This window comes from Heloderma suspectum, chromosome 10 (assembly GCF_057233095.1).
Source record: "Heloderma suspectum isolate Gila_16-S chromosome 10, 16-S_ref, whole genome shotgun sequence".
Lineage (NCBI taxonomy): Eukaryota > Metazoa > Chordata > Lepidosauria > Squamata > Helodermatidae > Heloderma > Heloderma suspectum.
This window is the reverse complement of record NC_139467.1, coordinates 36,848,278-36,869,200: the sequence shown is the minus strand read 5'-3', so window position 1 is coordinate 36,869,200 and position 20,923 is coordinate 36,848,278. Positions and strand designations below refer to the sequence as shown.

General features: G+C 42.0%; 1 protein-coding gene across 2 annotated transcripts in view; it reads right to left on the bottom strand.

The window, feature by feature from the left end:
- Window positions 1–6,854: 6,854 nt before the first annotated feature.
- The window catches only part of LOC146338139 (protein argonaute-3), a 68,653-nt gene continuing 54,584 nt past the window's right edge, over window positions 6,855–20,923 (bottom strand). For both annotated transcript variants that reach the window (XM_084816005.1, XM_084816006.1), the window contains one exon: window positions 6,855–20,637. In XM_084816005.1, the coding sequence (XP_084672131.1) occupies window positions 20,529–20,637 (109 nt within the window). In that variant the 3' untranslated portion in view covers window positions 6,855–20,528. The remainder of the gene's footprint in view (window positions 20,638–20,923) is intronic.

Here is a 20,923-nt window from a genome sequence, read left to right as displayed (position 1 = left end):
CACTATCAGTGGTCCTTCCAGACTGGAACAGGGACTATAGCTCAGTGGCTGAGCCCCTGCTTTGCATGCAGATGGTCCCAGATTCAATCCCCAGCATCTCCAGTTGAAGATGATCATGTAGCAAGTGATGGGAAAAGACCTCTTGTATCAGAGCAGAAAATGCTGGCATAGATGGATGAATAGTCTGCCTTGATATAAGCAAGTTTATGTTCCCCTTGGGGAAGGATCACAGTCGTTGGGAAAACTATGGATAAAAATGTAAACACGACTGCCCAACTTGCACACTTAATTTGGATGGTTGCATGTCTGTGTATCAAGCCAATACCCCAGTATTTGTAAGACCCTCCTGCAAGGCTAAATGTTTGAATTGGTTTTGTGTAGAGAATGGAGTTGAAATTGGTGGGCAAGGCCTCCTCCAAGTTCACCTATACTCTGCAGAAATTAGACCAAGGGTGAGCAACTTGTGGCCCTCCAGATGTTTTGGCCTACAACTCCCATCATCCCTAGCAAGCATAGCCAATGGTGAGGGCTGATGGGAGTTGTAGGCCACAACATCTGGAGGGCCACAAGTTGCCCATCCCTGGATTAGACAGTGTGGTTATCTGCTGTAGCTTAGCTTTTTCTTTCTGCCAGTTAAGGTAATTGGGAAACATTAATTAGCTCAGAAGATATGTTAACATGTTCAGGGCATTACATAAAAAGTTGGGGTCTCTAGAGATCAGCCTATACCTTTCATACAAACATTTGTAATGGTAGTCCAATGGATGGTCCTTAAAAAATAACAACCCAGCACCACTTTAGGAGGACGTAACTGGGATTGCGGGAGCAGCAGGGTGAGAACACGCTTAACCCAACGCTTAACTCCAGGCATTTGGCAGCATATGATAAGTTTTAATCGATCCTGGATTGTCTTATGGTTATGGTTGTTTGCTTGAGATTGCTTGTTTGAAGTTGTTTTAGATATATGCTCCCCTGTGTATATTGTCTGTTTGCGTGTTTTTTATGTGAATGGCTTTTAATCTCTGTATACTGTACTGTAATGTTTTCAATCTTTGTAAACCACCCAGAGAGCTTTGGCTATTGGGCGGTATAGAAATGTAATAAATCATTATCATCATCATCATTTGCAAATTGCCTCCGCAACCTGCTTTTACCCTCTGAGGTCCCACATGTTTGCAAGGGCAAAAGATGCATTTAAAAATGAGGTATACAGTTTCGAGGAGGAAGACAGTAGGTCTTCCTTGTCACTCTCACGGTCACTCTGTATAGCAGAGGTGCAGAACCTCAGGTCCGGAGCCAAACCCAGTCCTCCTGGAGTCTTAGTGCGGCCCTCTGGGATTCCCTAGGGGGCCATGCCCCTTCCCTTGGCCCTGACTTTCTCCCCTGCCATCTCTCCCCCACCCCAACCAGGACCACCAATGGTTTGGTGGTTTCCTGGCTTCCGTACAGTTTCTTCCCCATTCTAAAAACGCTGAAAGCCTCTCCTAAGGCTTAGGTACTGGCAGTAAGAGTTTTCAGCTAAAATATGCTGGGTTTTTGGCTCTGCCCCCTTTGCCTTTAGCCCTGCCCATTTTGCCCTCTGCCTGGCCCACAGTGCAATGTGCAGCCCCCAAGAGCTTCTCTGAAATTAAATGCAGTCCTTGATCTGACAGAGGGTTAACACTCCTGCCATATAGTTTGATCATCACTTGTCCTTTGTTCCAAACATAACTTGGATCGCAGCAGAGCAAACTTTCCACAACATCCATCTGCCAAAAACAGTATTATAAGCCATGATCTCCTGCAATTCAAAACTTTCATTTCATTTTGGACTGACCTGGCCACTAACAGCGAAGGTAAGAGATTCTCAGCCCTTTGGATCATCAGCTCATACACCCCAGCAGGGTGGGAAAAGGCTGTAAAGTTGGCTTGCCCAGTCGGAGTGTGGGCCAAAAGCCCTGGAAAGGAAGCAGTTTGAACTTGGCCAGAGAAAGACAACATTAAACTTGTAAAGCTTCTATGTTTAAACTTTTATTAAGCATTAAAGTATTATCAGGTGCAGGTACACTGATCTGTGTGCTTGTTTCTGCAGCTTCATACCGCCTACTTAATTAAACAAGGGTGCTTCCAGTTGGATGGCTCCAATCAAAAGGCATTGTGCAGCTATTCTGTCTCTTCCTCCTTAATGGATTTTTTGTGGTAAGAGAAAAGACAGAAGCAGTGATGAGAAAACATAGGAGGGATACACCTGGAAGACAACATCATCTGGACCCCCCTTCCATAAAAATCTGTGTTTGAGGCAGAGCTATTGCACAATAAACGACTCATCTAGAAGCACACCAAGATATATATTACAAATACAATATGTTTCTAGTACTTTTTCCTCCAAACTAATATTGATTCTGTAACTTTGCCATGGAATTTCCTAGTCAGGGAAGCACAGACTGCAAAATAATATTTGTTGCTCACAGCGAACACTGCAGAATAATTTTCTTTCCATTCCCAATAATGGCTGAAAACACACACACAATCGTTTCCCTTTCTGAAAACATAGTTATGCAGCTATGTCTGAAAACATCTGTTAGCCCCTTATTTAATGTACAAAGCCTTCCCTTGGAGATGATTTCAATCGTTTCTGAATTAGTTAAGTTTATAGCTTTCAACTGAAACTTTGTTTTAAAAAGCGCTAGATGCAGATGGTCTGCTTAATTCACCCTCGAGTTGCCCTGAATACAGCATTTACACAGCACTTTTGAATAATGAAGTAAAAATGGTGATCTTACCAGCTTCGTCCAGCCAACCACATCTTGGACTGAGGAATCCCAAGTAAAATCATAAACTCATTTGGCAGCCTAGGGCTTCCTTCTCAGTTCCCAGGTTCCATTAGTGACTCTGGTGGCCTTTTGGGCCCAAACAGCGACAAACACGTTTGAAAAATAAAGGAGACATACATACCTCCTTAAAAGACAGCAGAGCTGACGAGGAAACTGATGACACAATCCTCTTTCATGTTCTTCAAGCCTTTTCAGAGTGGCATGGGACCCAGCCATGGAAAGATGGCAATCATATTATTGGGTTGCCTATGAATCGGTGTTATCTCCACCCATGATGGGCGACATCCCCCCACTCGCTTTGATCCAGCAGGAGGGTGCTGTTGCACACATTTTCTGCTTGTGGGCTTCCCATAGGCAGCTGGTTGGCCACGGTGAGAACAGAAAGCTGGAATAGATGGACCCTTGGTCTGATCCAGCAGGGCTTTTTATGTTTTTTGGCCTGCTACTACAGACTGGGAACTTTCCACTTTGAAGAGCAGAAGCCACCCTTATTGCTATTTGCTTTATACATTGCTAAAACCAGTCCCATTTCTCCCTTCCCCACCTTTGTAGTACTTCCTATTTCTCTGCAAAGCGGTGTCTTGAGAGGGTAGGATATGAGAAAAGATGATGCAGGTACTGATGGAAAGAGACCTGGAATGACTTTTATCTGACTGTCAGTGGTGCAGCTAGAGCTGAACCTTGGTGCCAAAGCCCCCAAATGACCACACAGAGAGCAGCAGATGATGGGCTTCTTATAATGCTATGATTTAAGTGAGTTTAAATTGCAAAACGGTACACTTTCAAAAGAAAAGCAGGATTGGCAAACCGTTTTGTTGTTGCTCCTGTTCTAACGTATTGGTTTCCACAAGATAGGCATGTTAGTCCATTGCAGCAAAACCAACAAAGAGTCTTGTGACACCTTAAATGCTAATAAATGTATTCTGGCACAAGCTTTCATGGACTATAGCCCACTTCATCAGATGCATGGAGTATTGTGGAGAGTTTCAAGTGTCATTTCAGGGCATTGCACTGTGAATGACCAGTGTTAATAATGGGATTGTCACCTTTCTGAAGGAAGGAAATGAGCTTTCCTTCCCTTCTCACCATTTAAAATTCATCTCCCATACCCCCTCCCAACCATATGTACTGTACAGAAACCTGAAACACTCTATAATATTCCATGCATCTGATGAAGTGGGCTATACCACAAAAGCTCATGCCAGAATAAATGTGTGAAGCCTTTAACTAATCTTTAACAAGACTCTTTGCTGTTATTGCTAATATATCAGGAATGTAGAAGCAGTTGTAGATCATGGAATAGTGGTTGGAGGGTGAAGAGAAATGTTAGTTGTGTGCTTCACAACTGAAGTAACTAACATGGCCATTTAAAGTGGCGGGGGGGGGGCATAAGATGATTAAGTTCAGGATCTAAAATTACCTAGCTGCACCACTTCTGACTGTTTACCAAACATTAGTGGAGTTTGGGTGGAGACACACCAGCTCTAAGAAATCAAGCCCTCATGCTTTTGCTTTCTTCCCTGTGAGAGGACAACAGGGTTGCCCCAGTTAAAAGGGGTCACATGTGGGCAGAGAAATACATTTGAAAAGCCAAGGTTTTTAAGTGGAGAAACTAAAGACAGATCTTTTATGTCTTCTGCAACCTGGGCCCCTCCAGATGTATTGGACTACAACCCCATCATCCCCAGCCAGGAATGATGGATATTTTAGTCAAACACATCTGGAGGGGCCCAGGTTGGGGAAGGCTGCTGTATGTGAATATCTTGAGAAACAAAGCCCTATGAAGAGAGACTGAAAGAACTCAGCATGTTTAGCCTTGAGAAGACTGAGGGGAGATAGGATAGCACTCTTCAAGTACTTGAAAGGTTGTCACAGAGAGGAAGGCCAGGATCTCTTCTCGATCATCCCAGAGTGCAGGACATGGAAGAATGGGCTCAAGTTACAGGAAGCCAGCTTCCTGCTAAACATCAGGAAAAAGGTCCTGACTGTTACAGCAATACGACAATGGAACCAGTTACCTAGGGAGGTGGTGGGCTCTCCCACACTGAAGGCATTCAAGACGAGGCTGGACAGCCATCTGTCAGGGATGCTCTGACTTGGATTCCTACACTGAAGAGGGGGTTGGACTCAATGGTCTTGTAGGCCCCTTCCAACCTTACTATTCTATCATTCTGAGTGGGAATGTACCTCAACTATCATCTACTTCAACCTGTTGCAGGAAATCCATTCATAGTTGACCATCCACCCTCTGCTTAAAAAACTCTAAAGAGCAGCTCACCACCTTCCTCAGCAGTCTGTTCTGCTGTCAAACACCTTGCACCATCAGGAAGTTCTTCCTAGCACTTTGGTTAGTATAAAAGCAGATGCCTCTAATCCTTCTCATGGCTGTGCCAGAGGAGAGGGAAATGGTGAGCATGAATTCCCGTAAACTAAACTATTTAATGTTATTTATAAAATGGTCCATTGGCTCTGCCCACTGGCTCAATCCCACATGAGTAGAGACTGGGGTGAGTCCAGATGAGGCTTTTATAGTGCCGTCGCCCTGCCTCATTGACATTTTATAGGGGTTCACATGCCATCTTCCACTCGTAACCCTCCTGTGTTTTCCTGCGGAAAACCTGTTTGGGGGCGGGTAAGAAGGAATAGGACGGTGCACAAAGCCTTTGGACTGTAAGCGCTAGGACCCCTCTGCCTGGAAGCACCCACGGGCAAAGGGCTCTTTAACCCCTTCTTTCCCACTGTTTAGCAGAGGCTTTGATAGTGTCTCTCTTTAGATGTCCCAGCTGTTCACTGTCACCTTCCCAATCATGAGGAGCTCAAGTGGCTAATAAGGGAATGCTGCTGCCATAATCTTTCCTGTGGTTTACATGGCGAGGAGGACTAAAGAGCCCTTTGACTGTGTCTCAAAGTGAGGGTAAATGGCTGAAGTGCATAATTGTGTATGTTGGGAACCAGACTAAATGTTTAGGGGGGCAGGATTAAGCCCCAAAGTCATTCTCAGCCTGATCTACCTTACAATGCTATGGTGAGGCTAAAATACCACCGAGGGCTCTTTGGAGGAAGGAAGCAAGCAAGCAAGCAAGGAAGGATGAGTTATCAAAGTCATAAATCATAAATAAATGCAGTATACATTTGCAGTTAGAAATGTGCAAACTCTGAAGACTCAAAATCATGAAGTGAAATGGTTGCTTTGCTGAACACCGGACAAATTCCTCCAGCCCTAATGCTCAAGGGAAGAATGGAACATACCCTTGAATGGTAATGATGTTTTGTGATCTGTTTGGTGAACAGGATGTAGAATCAGTGCATTTTCATTACCAGAACAAAATCAGAATGTGAAGTTATTGGTAAGAACAGCCTAAAAATCCTGCTTTCCCCCTCAGTTTACAAAACCTGTGTGATGCTGCTTTTCTAGAATTGAATGTTCTGGCATGATGAGGTAGTACTAGAAACTCTTCAAGAAAGCAGGCCAAATAAATTATACAAACAACTAACAACTCAGGAGACTGCACTGAACTAGTTGTGATTATGTAAGAAAGCCCCAAAAAGTCACAACCGCTAGAAACTGCCAAACCTCTGTCACAGTTCCCTCTTTACACATACCTGAGGCAATGTGGTGGCTCCCACGTCATTCACAGAAATGTATAAAACCCATACATCACAGGGCATCCTTGTGAATTTACATAGTATGCGAGAATGGACCTTTGAGGGAGGTCCCAACCACACTGGCAGCAGTTCTTATGCTTTCTGGGAGCAAAGTAGGAGCAACCGCAAAGCTACTGGCAAGGACATTGCCCCAAGTATGAGTAAAAAGGACTTCAGTCTTCAACAGAAATAGTCTACATATTTCCAAGCCTGATTGCAACAGAGAGAGCTAGAAACTTAAAAATGAAATAAGTAGCAGATTCCCAGGCCGCAGAGCGAACAGGGGTAAAGATGTAATTTGTACTCTGATGTAAAATCCTATACATGAAGATTCCTTAGTGTGTCCCACCCCAAACACAGACCATAACCAAAATTTGGACAGAAACTTTTCTGGAGCAAAGCGCATTTATTGCAGTTATTAGTGAAAGTTACACTTCAAACTGAAGCAAAGCAACACTAAGTAATTGTTTTACTTAAAAAAAACACAACATAGAGTTCTTCCAGTAGAGAGAAAATGGACCAACCCCCCCGCCCCGCTTCCCCCCCACACACACACACACACAAGGAGTGGAATCTGTCACAGAAAAAGAACTTTGGGGACAGATTTGGCTCAGGAGTTCCATGACTGAATTTAGCATGGTTACATACTTGTGAGCAACAGAGCAACAGACAAGAACAGAAGAGTGTAACTTCAAAAATCGACAGATGTGACATGTTTCATAACAATGTATTGACCCCAAAAGACAGAACTACCAACAAGTCTGAAAAGTGACTGCTTGTCTTGGCTTTACCTGTACCTTCAGGTATTTTACAGTGATTTCAAAATCCAACCGGGTATTCAAGACATGGCGACAGAATGTCAGAGGCACTGCATGTTCTAATATAACATGACACATCATGTTACTTCATAAACCAGTGGTGGCCAACCTATTTGGCCAGTGCACCACAAGTCAAAGTATGAATACGCATGCAGCACCCACCCACCCCTCTCCCCCACCCACCCCAGATGTGGTCGTTCCTCTAGCCCATTGAGTAGATCAGCAGACAGCAGTACAGTGATGGAGAGACAGCCAGGAGTGCAAACCTGACTACTCCCATCCCAGACCTTCCTACTCCTGTCCAGATGTGCTACAAACCACCTCTGCTGTTGTCCTGTGGCACACATGCTACAAACCATGTGTCAAGACCATTTTGTTCATTGTGATTTCTATTGCAAGCCCATGTGAATTTCAGTCCTGTTTTTAAAAAGTAGAACGTTCCCCCTTTTACTCCAGCATTACCTTCTCTTTTAACTGGAAAAACTGTTAGAGAAAATTTAACAAACCCTGCCGCCGCTCCCCCCGCCCCCTGGCAATCACATTCTGACAAAAATTTGGCAGTCTGGGTTTGGTAATTCCCTCAGAATGTCTTGTCATGTGGCAGTAGATTGAGGACTATAGATACACTGACCAACCTCCATCCTGTTCAAGTTAGACAGACTGGGGGGAGAGGTTTATGCCACTAAAAGCAGCAAGGACTTGTGTGCCCATTCAAGAATGCACGGTCTTTAAATAGTTAAGGTAGATTGAATCTTGTAAGTCTATTTCAACAAAGTGTGTTAAGAGCACACATGAGATCTAATAATGCTGACATATGTGACAACATTGATGACAACAGGCCGATATTTAATTAAACTGGAAGAAAACTCAAAGATAGCTAAAAGTTTTGGCAAGGGCAGTTTACTTGGCAGGGGCAAGGAGTGGAGAAGACACATTGCTTCTGGGTAAGATTATTACATTTTTAAAAACATACTGAAATACAGATATATATATATATATATCCAACCCTCCCACCCTCTTCCCCCAATAGTTGCAGTTTACATTTGCAGTACAAAGAGGCACACACGGTGAAGGTGGTTTAAAAAGTAAAAATTGTAAAGGCTTTTACCAATACACTTGCCATCCATCTGCCCACCTGCAGGAAGGTTAACTACAACAATCTGGATGAAACAAGCTAGCTTGACTTGAGCATACTTTTGTTTAAGAAAAAACAAGCAAATGATACCCAGAGATTTCAGAAACACATTATATGCTCCTCAGAAAGCAAAATGGCAGTATCCCACGAAACAAGAGGAAGCTATCAAGAGTTTCACAACCAAGGGTGTTAGCTCAAGTGCAACACCAACATGTTCAGAGGAGAACATGAAAATATACCTGGCCTGCAGATGGATTCTAAAGAAATGTGTCCCAGCAATGGCAAACAGAATGGTGCTGGTGTCACCAATGCAATGCCCCATGCAAAGACGATGGGGCACCTCCAATCTGCTCTGCTATGTATTACTTATAGCAGACCAAATGCTTCGTGCAGACCTAAGCACCTGATGGACCCACAGTGAATGGAATGTCTTTAGGATGGTGCTATATTTGTCCCCCTAACTATACACAAATATAGACACAGGATGTTAATACAACACTGTTAACCCAGTTAAAAATCTGCCTATTATGGAAACCCTTTAAGGGCCACTTCTCTCACACACGAGTATTTTCTTTATGGATAGAGATTCAATGCAGGAAAACACCACTTCTCCATTGTAACTTGTGAAAAAAACATATAGGTCCATTTTATCATGTGCACATCTGTCTGAGAAGGAAGCAGATAGACAGCAGGCTCCCACTACGTGTGGAGCTGGGAAAACAGACACCTGTGTGGATGTCACATGTACTGTACATGTGATGTGCCTGCATAGAAGTTACTCATACTGTTAACAGTCATACATGAAAGAGCCATGTGCGTGTGTGTGTGTGTGTGTGACTAACCTACACACATCACTGTAAGCTACCCTCTTCTGCCTCTCACAATGGGCCATCCGCGCCTGGCCCACATAGGCCAGTGTTAGTCATCCCCCCATCTTGGAAAATGGACAGTTACCTCCTAACAAACAAGGAGGTAACAGTGAAGAGAAATGGCATCCCCACAAGTCACCATTGAACATGGTCTGCAAAACAGAAAACGTGCTGAGCCATCAGGCTGTGCTGTTAAACAAAACACTGGAACCCATCTCTTCAAGGTGCATTTGAGGAAACCTGGATTAGTCAGAATGGCTAACTCTGATAAAATGCCAAACTGGAGCAATGTATTTTAAAACAAAGCCCACTCTCCACACTGGTGAGTGATGCTTCAGCCTCCATAAATAGATTCACACTCAAGCAAACCAAAGACACTTTCATACAACCTATATTCCAAACTGGAGTGCAAATTCCCAGAACAAGTAACAACTGAGCCAAAAATGGAATGGGGCCTAACTGAACCAACTTTCAGAGATGTTGACCCTAATGTCCAAGTTAGTAAAGCATTTTCCTAGGAAAAGCTTGTTCCTAGGAACATTTTACTTTAGCATGTACTGAAAAATCCCTTACGTGATGTGGGATTTTCAGAAAGTGTTGATTCAGAAAGAAATTCTGGTCTGATGCCTGGACCTAAACTGATTGTGCTCTAAAAGTATTTGACCCAAAATATTTGATCGGGGGGGAAAAAACTATCACGCAGAATGTTCCTAGGATAGTCACCTGAAAAAGACTTAATTACAACTTAGAAAAATCCCAACATTAGTTGCTTCTAACCTCTACAACTCAATACCTGAACTTGCTAATCTTACATCGAGCAAGATTTCCAGTCTCTTTTGCAAAGCACGTTACTTGCCCTTCTCTAGTATGTTTAGCATTGCTGCACAGAATAAGCAGCTCAGGATGCTTGCACCTTAGGCGGTGGGAATGCTCTGGTAAGAAAGCAAACCCAAAGTGAAATCTGGGAGCTACTTCTCATGAAGTTTCTCATCTACATGGAGATAGTCTCCAACTGGAGAAAAAAACTGGGTTGGATCCAAAGGTGCTCCTTCAGCACGCAGGAAGTGTTTTCTGTTCACAGAAGGGCTGCTTGAGACCCCATGATAGAATGTTGCATGAGAAAAGTGAAAGTAAATGCAAATATGTTCTTCTGCTTACACAATCTCTGCTGTTGAACCTACTTATTACTATAATAGCTCCACATGAACTCTTGTGCAGACTCTTCCACAACTGTTTACAGACCATGCTTCAAGGTACCCCACCCCAAAGGAAGCTTCCCCTGGTATGAATATCACAAAAGGAAGCATCTTGAAACATGACGACAGTAGCCCTCATAAGGAACCTGTGAGTTGTGGGAGGGGGAGGGGGGTGGGAGGGAGGAAGAGGAGAAAGAAATCCAGGCTAGTGGTCTGTGGAAGAGCAGGGCAAACACGAATGCAATCTCTGCCCAACATGCAAAATTAGCCTGGTGGGAAACATTACCTTAAAAACAAACTACCTGTGCATATTCTTTATGTAGTAGCTTTAAGCCGTAATGCTACAGCCCAGCATACTTCTGAGTTATAGATGCTGGAGACATACAGGGGAAGGCCACTTCCTTATCCTGCTTGTGAGCTTCCTGGGGGCATCTGTTGAAAGTAGAAGGCCATGATAGATGGTCCTTGACCTGATCCAGTTAAGGAAGTCTTCTTGCTCTTACAAATGCCTGCTTTCTGCCCAGCTGTACATCTAAACTATTCCATTGGAATTCTTCTTGGAGCCCATGGACAAACCATTCCATTCATTCCCAGTGTGCCCACGGAGCATGCTGTCTTCTTAAGCCATGCTCCCTTCCTCCAACCAAAGGTTTTGACCCCACAACATAAGCTCTCCTTCATTACACTGCTCCACTGCATTCACCATACAACATCCTTACAAGTCTTCATAACCCACCCCCAAAAGGTTCTACCAGCAAGCCAAGAGTACAGCTAGCTCAGAGGCATCATAAACAGCACCCAAAAAGGGTGACATGAACTAGAAGGCAGATCAGATCGATCAGTAATGTAGAAGATACTATGAGCATGTTACTTCTTAGTTAATGGACAATTTCTTAAAGACCACTTAAATGGATACCCAAAAATGTGAGTTCATGTGCAACTAAAAGTATTTTTAATATACAAAACAAAAAACACAAAGCAAATGACACTGAATTCTAAGCATGGTAGTGGTTCAGGAATAATGCAATTATAAAACAAAGGCATCAGTGTCTAGTCTGCTTTCCCAGAAGTGCTGTGGAGTGTAGGCAAGGTGAGTGATTGGAAGGAAGAAAAAGTGGACTGTTGAAATGCAGAGCAAGACGTATGACAAGAATTATATAAGAGAGAATTCTGCACCTTTCTCACAGACAATTGGCCAATCCAAGCATCAGAAACCTTTAAAGGGTGTAAGAGCTTCATCGCTTCCAAAGGAAAGATTGGCACTACACTAATTTATTCTATCTTTCAGGTACCAGTAAACTAGGGGAACATTTCTTTAATGCCTTGCAAACTTTGCAAAGGCTTAACCCTCCACATGATTTTTGGAAAGCAGTTTTCAGCCCTAGAAATAAGAACACTTCTGAGCATGCCTATGTGAATGTCCCTCACCACTCAATAACCACAGCCTGGCACTATGGTCCTAGTAATAGGAGAGACCTCCAGGTCAGAGGCTGAACCTCCTGGTCAAGCTTGATCACCAGACTTTCATTAGAAGAGAACTGCTGCTATATCAAGGGAGGAGGCTGCGCCTCTCTCTAACTCTCTTAGCAGTTTCCAGCACCAGTGGGACTGAGAAGCTGGAGGAGCCTGGGACAAGCAACACATCAGTGGATGCAGCTGGCCTGCAACAGTGCTCTATAAGACACCATCAGTTCCTACCTTTTCTGATGTACTAAAATGTAAGTATGGGATTATGGATTTGGGCCCTTCCAAATCCATTACAATGGCAGTAATTAAAATACTTCTTTCAATCAACACACATTGGAGAAGTCTGTGAAGTGTTCATGAAAAACTTAGTTAAACTTAAAATGGAAGGTACAAACTGCAACATGTTGAAAAGGAAGGCTGAAATATATGCAACACTTGACTTGCTTTAAGAACTAGGGGGAAAGACAGACATAAGACACTCTCTCTCTCTCTAAACTGCGTCGAATAAAAATGTGGAAATAAGACAGCAGACAGCTAATAAGGTCAGGCTTAGAGAATGGTCTGAGCATACCTAATACTGCAGCACTGTTGAAGCTAAGCAGGTGTGAACCTGATCAATGCCCTAGATGGAAGACCAATGGGAGCCCCGTGTAAGAGATACATATATAATATTTTTGTTAAAGAGGCCTAATAAACCCAACAACAATTTAAGATTTCCTTCTGAACAGCACCTGTGAAACTCAGATACAAGTTACCAGTCAGAAGTGACCAAACCCCCCAAAATGTCTGTAAACAAACCAATTCTTCCAAAGGCCACTACAAATGAGGGAATAGCTAATCTTTTTTTTTTTACACACAGTGAAACAAGAGGCATCTCTAAGATACTTTTACAGCACAATCCTATGCAAATCTCCTCAGAAGTATGCCCCACAGAGTGCAAAGGAATTCCTCCTAGGTAAGTATGCTTAGGACTGCAGTCTCTGACAAGCTATCTAAATTTTCCTCTTGTGGAACATTCTGACCAGAGAGGCAACATTTAATCAGTTGGTTAGATTAGTCAATTAAAAACTTGTAATCAATGAAAAAGGTGCCCCCCCCCCCAATTGGGAAGCAGAAAGATAGAAAGATAGATAGATAGATAGATAGATAGATATAATTTTTATAAAAACTGTAGTGGTAAGCACCATCTTATAAGAAGTGTTCTCCCTTCTTTCATACATAGGGAGAATGTCTCTAATATGATGCCTGCTACAACACATGCATGCATCAACTAAAAACAAAGAAAATATAATTCTTACCAGAGATATTGTTTTTGTACCCATATACAAATTTAACTGATTGACTAACTTGTACAATTAATCAATTAAAGTTTATTTAAGTGGGTTGCAACCCTAATTCTGACAGAGTTTTGCCACTGGAATAGACTCTGTACCTTCAGAGTTCTAATACAGTTAAAGCCCATATTGCGACCTACTCTAAGGCAACCTATTCTAATAGTAAGTCCTTATCACCATTTACAAAAAGTTTTGTATTTTAGTATTCCCCTTGAGCTTCCCACTGCTATGTTAGCATATTGCTCAACTCCTCTGGATATAATAGTCAAGAACTCTTCTGCACATTTACTATAAAACCATATCCTATGTGCTATTAAACATTCAGCTAGGATTGGCCATTGGGACAGTAGAAAATAACTGACCAGTTTAATTTATTATATAGCTCATTACAAAAGTTAGTTGAATTACTATGAACTCAGACATCACAGTGCATACTGAAAAATGTAATACATCGTGTTTACATAAGGTTATTCAGGAAGAGAAAATAATACAAAATAATATGCGGAAGATAATGGGCAATGCACGTGTGGATTAAGGCAGCAGGCCAAAATGGTACCTGCAGTCACAAAAGCCTCCACAACTCTAAAGAGAGCAGCTGTGTAAGGACCATTCATCCCTAAGTGTAGCAAGTCAGCATTATGGCCACGTATATGGAGAAGCATGAGCATCAGGTAGGCAGCACGTGTATGCAGGCCACAACTCTGACTCTTGCCAATAGATGGCACTGAGAAGGCTGCTGCCCAAATCAGAACAAGAGGTTTTCTTCTAGCTATGCTGAAGCATTTGACTATGGTCCATATGGGCAGTTGGCCTCCTGTACAATCCAGCATTGCACTGATAGTTCATCCTGCTTAAATAGAAGGGTGAATACAAAGGTGTTCCAGGATGCCAAAGGCAGATACTAAATTTGTTTGGATTACATTTCTCTTTGCCCTGGTAGTCCCCCCTGAAAACCTGGTTTACAAAGCTGCAACTTCAGCAAGAACGTAGTAGTACAGACAGAGCCCAAGAAACTCTTCTGCAAAATAGCCAACTATCAGAGAGAATAGATTATGTTTACTACACAAGTGACCAATAATCTAACTACAAAGAAACAAGGTTCTTCTTGAAAATCATAATCTCAATATTTATTAAGACCATTATTGGATTTTTTTGCAGGCATGTGCAAGTAGTTTTACAGTGTAATCACCACAACATTGCTATTATTACTTTTGCAGCATTATGCTGCTACTGAGGTGCAGTGTCTATTAATCTTTTCCTGACTGATACAGAGCTCGAAGTCAACAGTGGCTGAACAGTTTTATTTAAAGAGTATTTCATTTCAGGGGCAGTAGGCTTGTTCAGCACCAGAAGGCCATTTTTGTCTTCAATCTGCTAATGCGATCATGACGAGAAGCTTGCTGCTGTTTGTAAAAAAAGAAAATTCAAGTAAAAGCTGTTATTTTCAGACTTTTAACAGCTTTGAGGTACACAAAACTTCAGGGGTACATAACGCTTACTCCAATTTCATTATCTGTACCCTCTGAACAAACTTTCAATGCTTAGAGTTTATTGAGTTCCTTGCCCTACAACCCCCAAAGTATCTCAGTTCCACACAGTGGATTTTAATCATGCATCAGTACCATTCCTTCTCCCGAATGTACTATGGTCCATGGTTATTTTGGTCCTGATTTAGAGAAAAAACACTATGTAGTGCCCAACATCACAAGTGATACCATCAAGAACTTGGCATGTTTTCACTAAATGCTTATTTTTTTCCTCCTCAGCCATATAAAACTTTGGGAACAAAAAACCTCTACAGCACCATCTTCTAATAAAGGCACTTTGAAGACTGTCTTGCTTTTAATAAATAAACCTTTCCAAGATTTAGATGGCAGAACTACTTTACTTTTAAACAGATTTTTAAAGTTATGTACCTGTCAGAGGTAATTCCAACAAAATTCTAACACGGAAATGGGGCTGACACACTCTGGACAAGGATCCTCTGTTAATATTTTGCCTCCTGTAGAAGTAATTCTTCATTCTAGTTTTCAGACTAGACTCCACTTCCCAGTCTAGGCCTCTATCCCTCCCATTCCCCTGACCTGCAGTGGCTACTGAGCCATAACTTCATTACCGGCAACAAAATGAAAGTTACAGAAAATCTGTTGGGACACCATAATGGAGGGTCCTGCATTCATTAACTTTATCTCCCATGATAGTGAAAAAATCTGTAAATAGTATTTACAAATAAGTACTTCGATGCCTGCAAATGCTCCAGGAATTAATTGTTTTTGGCTTTGCAAATATATTTAAGGGCCAAGTACACATTGCATCTCCACCACAGAGTAACTTGCAGTAGAATGCATGAACTGCCTTCATGGAGAAGTTACTGTGATTGAGACAATAGTGAAGACTCTGCCTGGTGTTTGACGTGTGATGGTCATTTTTATACATGCCAGCCATTGCCTGATGTTGCGTTAATCAAGCAATCAACCTGCATGTGTGAACTGGCCCTATGGGAAGTGAACGGTGATTAAAAAGGTATGTCCTGTTCCCAGACCCACAAACAGAAGGCCCCACTCTCAATGCCAATTTCATGTAACATGTCCAGAAAGGAAAGTAAGGATAGGTTTTGGAAGGGGTTTCTCTGGGCTTGGAAAGGTAGTTTTCCTATAAGTTCATACCACAAAGAGATTCCATTCAGAGAAGTTTTAAGTGGAAAAATCTGACAGATTAAGAGTGTTGCTGTCATCAAAAGCAATACAAAGGAAGGTTACATGGGAGGTTAAAAGTCTACCCAGTGCCTCTTTCCCAAATACAAGAATTTGCATGGGGGGACACAAAACAAGGTCAGAGGACATCTTGAAGCACATTGATTTCCTACCTTTAGAAATGCAGCCTTGCAGGCAATTGCCTTGAGAAACATCCCAAAATGAAGCTTTGGGAGAAAGCCATGCCATTGTTTTAAACATTATTCATCTAGCACAGCCTTCCCCAGCCTGGTGCCCTCCAGATATGTTGGACTACAACTGCCAGCGTACTGGGTTGAGGGAAAGTTGGGAGTTGTAGCTCAACACATCTGGAGGACGTTGGAGAAGACTAATGGAGCACTAATGTGTCTTTTTCCTTTTTAATTTTAACACCTCTCTCACACCCCATGTTTGAAATATCCCACAGAATGAACCTTTAGGACTGATGTTTTTAACAGGGCAGCTCTCAGCATTTGAGGTTTAGAGCTTGGCCAACATGGTTCTCATTAGTTTTCCTTTCTACTACTGACCCACTATTCATAAGATGGTGGGAAGGATCACTCCTCACACAAGCTTAGCTGAAACAAATGGGGATTGTGCCCCACAGATAGCAAGCCCTATGGCACAAAGGGAAAGCCATTGCCTGTAGCAGAGCACATTCTCTTGGGTTGTAGATGCAATGCCTCTAGGACAGGATTCTAGACTACTCCAAGCACCTCTCAAGTATCCGGAGTGAGGGCATGGGAGAGGGGACGACGACAGGCAGGAGACAGTGACACTTGCAAGTAGAAGCAGGATCCAGGAAAATCGGATAGAAATGGGCTAGAGCCATTACTCTGGGCAGGAATATTCATACTAAAAGCAAGGCCAAGCTGAAGGCAGAAGACTGTTAAACCTATGCCCCATACTTACATAGGCTGAACAGACAGCTGTTTCGGCTGAACAGGCCGAGATCTTCATGAAAGCACATTAAAATTCAAGAAAGCTTTTAAAACTAAGAGCATGTACAAAAATAAAAGTCCATATAATCCTGTGAAAAATATATTGGAAACTGCCACCATGGTTGAGGTACCATTTATTTCCCCCCATCTCCATCTCCACTGCAAACATCAAAATATACCTAAAGTCTTTTAAAAACAAAGGAAGAATATCTGGCTGTTTTATAATCTTAGTTAAAACAGCACCCTTCGTTACATCACACGGTTAAAATTACTTTCGAAACAAAACAAAAACCAGAATACCATATCTTAAACACAAGCCTGGATTCCTGCTCACTTGCCTTTATTCCCTAGTGCAGTAATTGTCCACCTCCATTTAAATAAATATAGCAGCTACAGTATTGTAATAAGTGTGGCCCTCAACGCCAGTAAGTTGATATTGTATTACAAATGTTTATCGGCACTTTACGAAGACAGCTTCAGAACTAAAATATATTTAGGTTTGGTTTTTTCAAAGTTACCAGTTTCTCTCCACATGAAAACCAGCTACACTAGCACCGTGTACTAATATTTTAAAGGTGAGTCTCCAATGAGTTTTAAATCAGTTTTACTTTGTTTGGATGAGCGAGGTGAATGGAGTCGAGAATACAAGGTTTTTAAGCCACCATTTTTGAGTGTGGGACCAGGACAGGATATAATATTATAGTGCATCTTGGCGTAAACAACTAAAATGACCTTTTCTTGAAGGAAGAAGAGGTCTCAATGCTCCACAACATGTTTTAAAAAAAGCCAAATTAGAAAAACCTTTGGGTATGGATTCCACTAGAGCCTTTTGAAGTGTCAATCACTTGGAAGAGAAGAAAACTTAACATCAGCATTTGTGAAGACTTGTTGAAACTCTATCACGCATTCATATTAGAACCGGAAAACTTGACACAAACTTCATCAAGGTTCAGCAGGCTGCCTTGAAAACAAAGTGGTGGATGTTCTCTTTGGCAGGGGGACAACGGACAAAGGAGGTGAAGTCTGAGTCCACTGACCATATCCACTGAGTCCACTGGCCTAAGCAGGCTGTTCTCTGTACTGAACTCCCTACATTCATTTTATGCAAGGAATTCAAAGATAAGTGCAGTGCATAAAGTCTCCTTAGTTAGGACATCTCCAGAGACTGCAGGATGAAAACACCCACTTACGACTCAATTCACCAAGAGCTCTTTTGATGCTAGCAGTTACCTTTTATCTTAAGTGCCCAGTCTTCCCACCCACAACCCCCAGAAGCAAGTTGGTTCCCTATCGCTATTATTTCAAGTGCACTTTGATTCTTGCCCCCAAAAAGTTGGATGTGTATTGTACCATTTTAGTAAAACTGGGAATAAACATTGCAAGATCGCAAGTGCAGTAAAGCACTTTGAGACAACATGAGCAGCAGCATATGCCTGCACAAGAAAGCATACAAAACACAGTACTTAATTTTCCTGGAGGAGGTGGACTGGGGTGGAGGGAGAAGAAATAGCAAAGGTTCCTGTAGGTTGGAGCAAAACAGGCTCAGATTTTTCAGCTCAAAATACAGTAAATTGGCAAATAGTGGGTTGCTTTGGAGACAGCATAGAGATAAACAAGATATTTCAACCAATTAAATGGTTTTCATGTGGAGAACGGTTTGTTTCAGGAGGGCTGGGTTACTAACAATGCCCATATGAACCATCTGCAGTATAGATCTCTGCATATATACTATAAAACCAGTGCAAATTAAGCAGTCAAAAATGCAGTTCATGTGTTTACAAAGTGCAAAACGCCCCCAAATCCCTGCAACTGAGTCAAAATGCTCACCTCCAACATCTCATAAAATACTCTGTTTCAGCTTTAAGTGGAATGAAATAAAAAAGAGGCCCATTCATCTGATTCACATTTCAATGATCTCACTTGTTAAGCATATCCCAGCCCTCTGTAGCTTTATATGTAAAATGAAATGAAGCACTCAGTTTCAAAAGGAAAGTCTACATGATCAAAAATTGCTTTTTAAAAACTTCATGCCTTTTAGACTTCTGCCTGATTTCATCTGGACAGAGCTAAAAATCTGTATCTCCTCTTTGCAAGAAAAAACATGACTTCAAACCCCAAGGTGCAGCAGATCAAAAATCCTGCATCACAAGACAGTGTTAAAGCTTGCAGGCTGCTAGCAGCATGAAGGGACTAGCCTTTTTAATTAAAAAAAGGACTCTTCCCTATTACAAGACTTTCCTTTCAAAATTAAGGCTAACTTTGTCCTTTTAAGTGTGCGGACATGTCCATTCTCCCACCATTAGTGGTGCAAAATGCTGCGAATTGTGTACAGCGAAAATGGACAGATTTTTCTCTCCTCTGCAACGGCTTATTGCACTAAAAGATAACAAAAAACAAGTTGTCAGTTCTCTTAAACAAAATAGTTGTTTCTAAACATAAAAACTGATGTTGCCAATACACTGATTTAAATTAATGCATTATTATTATTACTCTAATAAATATAAAAGAAAAGAGGAAGCTAAACCTCAAAGTACATGTATATATAGATATATATATGCAATCACATTAAAATGAGAGGCGAGTCAACTAAACGGTTGTGTTTTTGTGTGTGATTCTTTAAAGAGACCTCAACTCTTAGCATCCGTACTTGAGTGATTACACGCTACCCTGTGAAACAGGGGAGAATCTGATGTCACAAGAAGCTCAGAAGGTATACACATGGCACACAAGATGGAAAATTAGCTGGAACTTCTGGACAAGGAGAAAGCAACAGCTTCATTAATCTCGCCAGGCTGTATTGCTACTGCTGGCATAAAAGTACATGGTTGATTTAGTTTTGTTACGGAAACCAATTTGAGTTGAGTAACTCCAGGCTACGAGGACAGACATGAAAGGCAGCAGTTGGCTAAACTACATTGGGATTGGTGGTCCTGCATGTGCAAAATACACACACTCTTTCCCGCAACATATTCTACAGGCTGTTCACTCAAATATACACTTGATATGGTCACATTCAAGTGCTGACAGCCACTGAAGGGAAGCCATCTGCAACCCACAGGGGTACAAGAAGAAGGTAAAAACATTTTTGCCCTACTTCACTTTCCCACCCCCCACCCCATCCCAACAATCACTTTGATTGTTCCTATACGTTTTAATACCATAATAATTATTTCTTTTTTTGCAGAAAGTTGTGCTGCTGAGCAACTTGAGGTAAAGGCATAAAAAAGGGTTAGACTACAAGAAAAAACACACAAAGGAAAAGACGACAACAATGATGGCAGCACTTCCCCATAGGAGGCCGCTTCAAAAGCAGTTGGCTGGTTTCATATTGCATAATAAGTGCCGTGTTCTCGGTGAAGTAAACAATCTTCCTTGCACTAAAACAAGGATAAGGCCTGCCTCCCCCGCCCCACCCCCACAGGATCAGCTACAGGAGTGGCAGAGGTATTCCCCCTCCCCATGAACTGACCCCCCTGGAAACATACACTGTATGTGGCTTAATTCTGCAGTTCTTCCTCTTGTGAATAGGCTCCATTCTCACTGATATATATATATATATATATTTATATATATTATAGCTAAGCAAAGTACATGGTGCGTAAGGTGTCTTGGTGAATCTGTACAGCCTTAGCAAGGGCTTGGGGATCTCTCCCATTGCTCTGTCCTGAAACATGGCTTCCTTCAGCACTGCAAGGGGAAAAGAGAGAGAAGGAGAATTAACAAACTCCTTGAGGCCCAAGGTGCACACGTCATGCTCCCTTCTTGTGCTTTTAAACAACTAAGCTGTAAAGCCAGAAATCTCAAATCCGATGTGGAGCAGCTGTCACATAGTTCCTTGGTTTCTGCACATCAGCCAGCAAAAATGCTTTTAAAAACGTTCTTGTTCAGTGTTGATTTGAGCTCCCAAAGAGATAGAAGTACACAAATAAAAACACAAAAGTGGCATTTCAATACTAGAAAGTCTAATGCATTG